A 9424-nucleotide genomic window follows, 5' to 3' on the forward strand; every position below is an offset into this window, starting at 1 on the left:
ACACTTGCTTAATGTTTTGTTGCAGCAGTCCCAGTCCCAGTTATATGTTTTTCCATAAATTCAGTGTTGTGAAGGGTTCTTTTATCCCAAAAAAGTATCAGCTTGCTTCTCAAACCAGACAAGAGTTATTTTAAATTTTAACTTCTTAAATCTGCAGCTGTCTTGGTGGAGTATTCCTGCACAGTAATTGCATAACAGTACCTCACTACCAAAGCACCCTCAGCCCCCCAGAATATTATGGTTTGGTTTTCATTTACTAGAGACTGTGTGCCAGAGACAGGCAGCCATTTAGGCACACAGGTACCCCTTATCTATCACTTTCAGAGCTGTGTCCCCATACAGAGCAGTAGATTAAGATTTACCACTTTTATGCAGTGAGCAGCTCTTTGCCTTGCACACATGTATATTATGGTGTGATACTGGAGGAGAGTTATTCAGCTCTGAAGGCCGTGACTGTGTATGTCCAGCTTTCAGCAGAGCTGTGCCTCAAGTCTATAAAGCATCATTCTTCCACCCCTGAAGTACCCAACACTTTCATTGCTGACAAAGTAGGCAACGCTTAGATTTAGGGTATATCAACAAGCAAAGCTTTATTGAATTGATACTCCGTATTAAAAGTGTTACAGTGTGATACACAAGGCAAGGAAAAAAGCAGTGTGTGTGTTTGTTTTTAAAATCATTGGCTGAAGATACACTACAGTAACTAGTATCTGTTTCACAGTAGTTAGTAACTTTTAGGAAACTCTCTTGTTCCTTCTGGCAGGATCTCAGCAGAGCTGGAAGGCATTTTTAGCCCCCTCACTGGGCATGAACAAGGGCACCTGCTCCCTGGCCATACCCAAATCCCTTGGGGCCAAAGTTCTTCGCATAGCAACCTGTGAGAAAGATGAACACACAGTAGCTGAGTCTTCTGGCACATAAAGAACAGCACTGTCTGGGCTAAGCCTCTCAGTGGCTTCTCCTTAGTCACTAGAATATCCTCCTGGGAAGCAACACTTAGAAACATTTTGTTAAGCTGCATAACTAACAGGACTGCGTGGTCTGTGTAGCTCCCAGCCTACTCTGTGAGAGCAATTCACAGGTCAGGTCTCTGGCTTGGTATCTATTAAGGCATTTGTTGTCATCAAACCACTGTGTGGATCAAGTTTATATCCACAACCACTCAAGAAGACAGAGCACGATGCTTGCTGGCTTGTTTCCTTACTCTGATCAGGCACAAGGCAAGGCTGCTGCTTCATTTCTCAGTATGTGATGTTTTAATTGATGCAGCTTCAGTAATACCTATTCCATTTTTTACTCTATTCCTATGACTTACAGATCACTTCCATGTGAATATGAGCCTGAAAGTTTCTTATATTAAGCAAGATATTGACCATTTGTCCTTTTAAGGCATATTAAACTATAAACAAATGCTCTTTGCTTCTTTTCTCACCTTTACAATAGATTTCTCCCTCTTTTTCAGTTAGGGTTGTAGATTCTAGGCTTTTTCCACACTTGGCACATCGGAAGCAGTTCTTGTGCCACGGCTAGAGAAAAAATAAAGAAGATAGTATTAATACACAGGATGCCCAACTTGGTAAAAATCCACATTACCTGGAGATATCTGCATCACTATTGATTAGAGAGTGGTGCAATGAAAACCAGCTGAAGAGCACCGGTAGCAGACAAGAGCATCTGCATTTCTGTGAGCAGCACAAAGCCCCAGATTCCATCCAGCATCCTGCTCAGAGCAGCATTCTGAAAGGTTTGGGCTTGCTGTGATCAATTCAGAGCACACCTTGGCTTTCCATAGCGAGCCAGTCAGACAGCTGGCAGACTGACATGCAGTTTAACATGGTATTTTCAGAGACTATCCCCCTTCAAATGAAACATTCAGCCTCCCTCACAAGCTGCACACCTAAAGATTGTTTCCTCTTCTGGGTGAGAGAAGCTTCTGTCATTTGCTTCAAGTCTCTAGCATGACATGGTATTAAATCTTCACCTCTGAAATCTAAGGTGATCACTCATCACCCTGCATTTCAAATGCTTTTTTTTTTTTCAATTAAGTTGATTGATTCGACTATTTCCAGTCGAAGAAATGTAATTTTAAGGTAACTGCCCTGCAGTTGGTTCCCTGCTGGGTCTGATATAACACACATTGCTCAATTCAAAGTCCATGTAGCAGGTACAAAACAGCACACGCAGTTCCTTACCTTTCCAGCTCCTATTACTTTCTCTGCTGCATAAACAGAATCCCCACACCTAGAGCATTTCTCTGTCCCTCCAAACTTCTGAGCAAACTTGGAAGGGTTTGGATTTGTGGTGGGCCGGTGAGGAGAAGGCGTGCTGAAAGAAACAGGACATTTGTTTTCTCTACTCTTTTACTAAATGATCTCTTGTTCTGCTTAGCAACATGAGCAGACCAGCACCCAGGACATGGTACAGAATACAGTACTGCTGCAATATTGGAGAAGTTACCAGCAAGGCTATCCAATTACACTTGGTAGGGAAAAACTCAAAGCCACAACAACAAGAAGAGTAAGGCCATGCTTTAAAGGATAAAATGAAGGTACTATAAAGGCTAATTTCTTGAGAACCTTCCTCTTTTCACTTAACTAGAAGAACTGAGCTCCGTTAGAACATGGATTTCTCAGACAGTAAGCTACAAATAATTCTGTTAAGTTCCTGTCCACTGATTATAATCAGGAACCTGAATGGATCACTGAACCTGGCTGCAGAGCATACATCATATAAATGTTAAGCAATAATTTGGGAACTTGCATGAAGCAAGTTGTGAGACATACCTCAGCTTCTTTCCACATACTCTGCTTTACAGCAGGAACTTAATCAAATTAGAAATGTTTACTATTTAATGTGACTTTTGGTTTTGGCTATAATTAAGCACAATTGGTTCTTCATTTGCCAGTTAAAAATTCATACTGCTTGTAGTGTCAGATTCTCAGCTGTCCAAATCCATCCCTGCAAGAACCTGTTGAACAGGAGAGCAATGTGAGACCCACAGTCACCTCTGTGAGCTCATGCAATGCCATCAGCAGCTGGCTCATTCATAAGATGAGTGTGTCCTTGCTTGCACTAACTCCTGCTTCTACTGTTCCAACTCACACAGTCACCAGTGGGAACTTTGTGCAAGGCAGGTTCAATGCCCTGCATTCAACTAGACTGGGGCATTTAGCAGCGTTTCTATTCCAAACGTGAACATAAACAAAATCCAGCCCGAAAGACTCCTCTGAAAATAGTACTGAAGGACAAGGGCCATGCATCCCACAACTCAGTTCACTCACCTCTCAGGCTTGATGCCTAGTCTCTCTCCCCTGTCCATGTTCAGCGTGCCTGCCCCTTGGCCATATCCATAACCTTTTGGGCCATACTTTTTCCCATAGCAAGATTTGCAGTAAACTTCAGCATCATGAATTGCTACGGTTGTGCTGTCCAAGTTTTTCCGGCAGACCACTGGAGGTAAAAAAAAAAAATAAATTAAACTGCCTTAAGGGACTATTTCCATCATCACACATAGTAAGCCAAAAATCAAGTGAGAAGTGATGTTATGGTTTTTCCTGTCCAAAATTCTTCCCATTAGGCAGTGAGACCACCAGAGATTAGAGGGAGAAAGTTGCTGTTTGAATTTGTGAATTATGCTTAGCCCCATAAAGGACTCTATTCCCTCCTACCTCTTCATGACTGTGACATTTAAAGCCTGGAAACTTGCTGTGGTTTGATGAATGAGGCTGCTCAGAAACCCAGAGAGGGCAGTCAGCAGTTTCCCTTGACAGATGCCATACAGCATGAAGCAAAAGCCTATCAGTACAGAAGAGCCACTGCCCTGCCCTTTTGGCCAGAGTGGGGCTGGGAAAAAATCCAAGTCTTCAAGGTTTCCCACCTCCCTCCCTGCCTCAATACTGCTTCAGGCCAGAGTTGGGGCTGGTTCACAGCTGACACCAGAGGGGCTGTGCTTTTCTGGCATTCCTGCATTGTCCTCCAGCACAATGCAAACCCTCTACTCAAGGTTACAGTAGAAGGGAGAACTATTTCCTTCTTAAACCTCCTTTTGTATGCCAACTGGCATGCTCTTTCCATCTGCAACAGCATTATGCCCATGAAAAAGAATTTGGGGAGAAAAAAATAAATGCCCTCATAAATTATTTTGTTTAAAGATTTTAATATCTGCAAAACACTGGGTGACTTTTGCTTATGGCAATCATTAGCTCCAAGGTTCTTTTTATAAGACACTAATATCCAATAAGTAAATCAATTAATGCTTGTTTGTTAAGCCTATGGACTTTAACCCTAACAGAAGTATGCACTAAGGAAAACCATGTATTCGGACACACTAGAGCCATTGTTTGACTGCAAGTTCCAGGTTTCTTTTAATAGTAACTCCCATAAAAGGCTGAAAATGAGGCAGCTGAGGCATCTAATCTTTGTTTTTTGTGACCACTGTAGAGCTCAAGGAAAGGAGTGTAGGTGTGCCGAGGCTCTCAGTGCCAGCACAGCACACCAAGGTTAGGCAGCAGACTTAACAGCAAACTTATCTCAGAGGCCCAGCTGTAATTGCAGCCAATATAAGAAGGCTAAACCCTAGCTCTGCCCAAACATATTAATCACCAACAAGTGGGGCAAAGGAGTACCTCGTGTTTGCAATAAGGTAAAATTCTGATTCAGACAGAGAGGCTGTCTGCTTGCAAAGTAGGAGCCTCTGATTCACAGAGACCCTTTGTTCCCTTCATCTAAGCAGAGGTATTTTAGGCACAGAAAGCGATTTTCAATGCCTCACTGGGCTTGTTGGTTGGACTGGAAAATAATGCTTTGGACTCCTTTCATCTGAAATAAACCACAGGCCTCTGTGCCAAGAAAGTTTAGGCTTTTGGCTATGCTAAAGCATCAACAACTCGGCTGTGCTCGTGCGCACTGCTGTCCTGGTCTGCACAGGACTCCAGGCAGCAGTTTGATAAAAGTTCCTTCAGCCTCTGCCAGCCCCAGGACCAGCCCCAGCCCAGCTGAGCTCAGATCAGTGCAAACAAGGCTCTGCCACTGACCTTCCTCCTCTGCATGAGCAACACTTAAGTCAGGTTTGCAGCCTCAGGATCCTTAGACTCCTGAGGAAAAGGCTGGCAAGAGCAGAAATGGATGTGCTCTGTTCTGAGACATACATCCCACTCCTGATATGACAAAACCTCTCCAGGAGGTGAGCTCTCCCCTCAGGGCTGCCAAGCCCAGGAAGCACATGGGGAAGCAGGAATCACGATGGACAAAGTCACCTCTGGCTGCTGCCATTCCCAGTGTCTGGGACACCCCCTGTGTACCAGCCCCTTGCTGTTGTGACCCCCTCAGCTATGGCAGGAGAGATTTTGGAGGAGGATACTTACTGCAGAGGAAGCAGCACCGGTGGAAGCTCCTCCCATCGCACTGCACCTCCTCAGCATGGTAGACGGTGCGGCCGCAGGCACCGCATTTGTTGCCACCTCCCCAGTTCGGCATGGTGGTTCTGTATGCCCAGCCAGGCAGGAGGGGAGAAGGGGAGACGTCTGTTAAATGCAATGTCCTCCATCACCCTGGCCCCAGGACAGCTGGGCTTACAGGCTCCTTTAAACCAGATCTGTGAGGTTTGTGTGGCATCAGAGCGCAACCCTGTAATTTCATCCACTGTTTAAAAACGTGACCCTTCCACTGTGTGAGAAGTTTTTGGGACCAGTTCAACTTCCCAGCTCTTCAGATGCCAGACCAGACTTAAAGGCTTAGGCAAGCTCTCTACGGCTATTTGTAAAAGCAGACGAACTGGCAAGGGGAACAGAGACTGCTGCTGCTGAACAGCAAGAAAAACAGAGACAAAGTCTTCACAAGCCATGTCCTCTGTCTCTGCCCGGGGAGTTTGAAAGTTACATAAATTGGATATGCACAAATTACAGTTTCATGCACAGGACTTTACTGTACCTGGAACGAATGCCCTCCCAGATGGATATAATTTCAGTTTCTATGCTTCACTAATGCTGGGCCTCTTGTCTGATAGAAGCAAACCAATTGTGCCAACAATGGCATTTTGTTTTACTGCAGGGCCTGTCATTTGGGATGTGGAACAAGCCAAAGTTCACTTCACCAGAAAACCACTTATTAGGGTTGTAGGAACATTCTGAACTCCTTTGAGATCACACCTGCACTTCAAAGACGTTTAAGGGGGATTATTTTCCAGGGACTCCACCCTATTACATGAACTGCACCTTTACCAGGCCGGTATATCAACCAAACCCAACTGCTCTAGTAGCCACAGCTGATTTAAAAGGAAGTGAAACCCCCTCTCATGCATTACTTGCAATGAACACTCCGAAAACTCTGGGGACAGGCATCTCACCCACTGTGTCAACCTGTAGCCTTGGGAACAGTCTCTTACATTAAGCCAGAAGCAGTAGCTGTCCCATCTCAAGCTGATCTGCTCCCTCCAGAACTCCCCTGCACTCTCTGTCACCACCATCAGCAGTTCCCCTCCGGCTCCTCCCATTCCCTGTCTGGGGTTAAAGTTCCAAAGTGGAGCCCTGCCCATCGCCGTCGAGATTTCTGGGGCTTTTCTCCGGCCACCGCCGTGAGCTAACACAGCTGTGTCTGCCCAAGGCTCATCTCGCTGTCAGCCCTGAACTGCCCTTGGCTTGTGACTGCTGTTTAATGCCGGTTTGCTCTCCTGCAGCTCAGCACCACCACCTCCCACCAGCACAGAGGCCGAGAGCAGCCAGACAGGGTTACTGCCTCCAAGAGCTTAAGCCAGCAGAGCTGCTCAGCACTCATCACCCCAGTGCTCCTTACTGATCCTCATTTCACACAGGGTTTTTGGATGAGGACCATGGTTTGCCCACTGGAAGCCCCAAAGGCACCTCCTGCCACCCTACCCCAGCAGCAAGAGCATTCCCTCCCTGCAGAGCTCCCACAGCAGCACAGGTCAGCTACCAGGGAGGGAGGCTGGGAAGGAATTTCTTGGGACCTTCTGACTTTTCCCTGCAAAACTCCCCTTCAGTTGCCCTGAGAAGCTCTGCTAGGCCTGACAGGGAGAGGACAGACACAACAGCATCCCCATACAAAGCCCACAGGCTGCTGCCTTCAGTTAACTCTGCACTCATCCCTCTGAGCCAGAAGCAGAGGACTACCAATCTCCATTGCCTCTCTCATCAACCGAGAGGAATTGGAAGTGCCACCCCAGGGAGCCAGAGAGAAGCACTTTGCTTCAAGAGCTCCTTTCTCTGAGGGACTCTTCTCCCAGCGTGTGGGACAGGCCTCAGTGCAGAGCGAGCTGCCTGCAAGGCAGAGCAGACTCCCAAATCACAACTGAGAGCAGCAGTTTTGGCTAAACCTGAATTCCATGACCCCATCTTGCTTGGTAAAACAAGCCTCCCACCCCAGCAGCATGAGCAGTAGCAGTTCAGCAGTTTTAGGGATGCAAGACAGGACGTGTGGTTCCCAAGAAAGACATGCTGCCAGGTAGCTGCTACAAGACCTTTGTCCAAGACAGGCAGACAGCCATTCATGGCATGTGGGAAAATAAGATTAGTTTATTAACCTAAATTGGGGCACCTTAGGTACATTCCTAAGCAACAGCTTAGGAAACTTGCTCAGAGTGGCTGAGCAGTGCCATTTGCACACTGACACCAATTACTGGGATAGCCCTTTGTTTAATACTTCCATGGGATTAGCATCATTACTGCTCCATGGTTTAGCACTAATACACTGACCTAGCTCATAAAATTAGTCTTATGACATTCCCCACTTTGCTTTTGTCATTCTTGGCACAACTGTACAGTCTAAAAATCAAGATTCCATTTCTTCTATCCGAGTGCTTGGCTGTGCTACCGCACAGCAGCTGACATCAATCAGAGCAAAGAGCGTCCTTAGCTAGAGAGAAATACACTGCACAACCATAACATAGGCTGCTTTGGAAAAGGAATGCATGGACTGGGAAAAAAAAAAGAAAAAAGAAAAGGAGAAGAGATTCCTTTCCACAGAATGCTTTCTAAAATGTAAATGGTATTTGGTACAAGAACTACTTCTGTCTTTTCCGCTCATCACCACCATGCTCATGTTCTATTGTGCATTTACATGAGCCTACATTATTTTAATCGTTTTGTTAGCAAACAATAATTCAGTTTTCATGCACATTAGAGCTGAGGACCTGAATCAGGTTTCTCCAGCTCTGCCCCAGATTTCACATGCAATATTGGGCAACACAGGGTGCACCTCCACCCTCTCTTCCCCGACACAGACAGAAGACTAGACGACCCGACAACCATTAGCTAAACTTCTGATAAGGGCTTTAGGAATTCATTAAATGAAAAATAAAAAGGAACTGAAGTCAGTACCCATCAAGGGTCAAGGTAACCGTATTCTCTTCCAGAAAAGGTATTTCCATTTATCCTCCCCACGAAGTTCCTATGACGCTTGCGTGGGAAGAACGGCACTATTTCCTCACTCACTCAGCAGCAGGAGCTCCCTCCTGGCAGCGGTGCTCAGGGGGCGCCTCAGGGGCGAGGGCTGGTGCCCTGCATTGGCTGTGCCCCGGGAGAGCGGCCCGGCCCGGCCCGCTGCCCTCCTCAGCAGTGCCCGGAGGGATCCTCCTGCTGCCCAGGGCTCCTTCCCGAGCGCCGCGGGGAGCAGGTTCAGACCTCCAGCCCCGCCTCAAGCCTGCCCTGCTCCCTCGGGACTCTCCGGTTAGTTCATGCAGGCCTCTGGGGAGCTCCAAGCAGCAATTAAACATCCAGGTGATCTCACTGCCAACACCAATAATTCTGGCTGCCTGCTGCGGCTTGATGGCAGCTGCTTGTACCCAGCACGTCATCCACGGGACAAGCCACGGCAGCCTCCAAGTCCTTTCCGACCCGTTTGTTAACAGCGGCTCTGATTCAAGAGACTAAGCCAGCCGCCAGACAGACACACAAGAATTCCAGGCTATCCGGTTATCCTAGACGGCTTTCTCGGGGAAGCCCGGTGCGTGGTAGCTCCATCATTAGAGCAGCGAAGCAGCGGGAGTGGGTGAGCATCGCCCGCCGCCGCCTCCCCAGCCCCGGCTCCAGCCCCGGCTCGCCACCCCCGAGCCCTGCCCGGGCCGGCGGCCGGTCCGGCCCACCCTGTCCCGGCACTCACCTCACCTCGGCTCGGCTCGGCGCGTCTCAGCACGGCGCGGCCCCGCGGCGCCTTAAAGAGCCGGGGCGGAGCCAGGAGGGCCCGGCCCCGCTGCCCGCGCTGGGCCGGCCGGGGCAGGGACGCGCTCTCGGCCCTGCCGGGGCCGTCCCGGGGGCAGCGGGAGGGAGATGGCCCGGCTGCAGCCTCCGCTCGCAGGACCCCGGTTTTAGGATTTTGCTTGACATACTTGCGGGCTTCCCGTATTTCCCCAGAGCCCAGGAAAGGATGCAGGCGTCGGGAAGGAGGTTTCCCAGGACGCCAGGAGCGGGCG

The 9424-nt window shown here is 48.1% G+C and overlaps 1 protein-coding gene across 2 annotated transcripts; it reads right to left on the reverse strand.

Annotated features, from left to right (window-relative positions):
* Positions 1–564: 564 nt before the first annotated feature.
* On the reverse strand, positions 565–9210 carry CSRP2 (cysteine and glycine rich protein 2). Of its 2 annotated transcripts, none has more exons than XM_009086713.3 (6): positions 9115–9210; positions 5364–5482; positions 3282–3450; positions 2193–2325; positions 1433–1526; positions 565–875 (listed from the first exon to the last, which is right to left on the reverse strand). In XM_009086713.3, exons 2-6 carry the CDS (start codon positions 5473–5475, stop codon positions 799–801), a joined length of 585 nt encoding a protein of 194 aa, XP_009084961.1. In that variant the 5' UTR covers positions 5476–5482; positions 9115–9210; the 3' UTR covers positions 565–798. The 2 variants fall into 2 exon arrangements, with proteins under 2 accessions (XP_009084961.1, XP_018765691.1); XM_018910146.3 differs by having other exon boundaries at positions 9120–9181.
* Positions 9211–9424: the final 214 nt, after the last annotated feature.

This window comes from Serinus canaria, chromosome 1A (assembly GCF_022539315.1).
Source record: "Serinus canaria isolate serCan28SL12 chromosome 1A, serCan2020, whole genome shotgun sequence".
Taxonomy (NCBI): Eukaryota; Metazoa; Chordata; class Aves; order Passeriformes; family Fringillidae; genus Serinus; species Serinus canaria.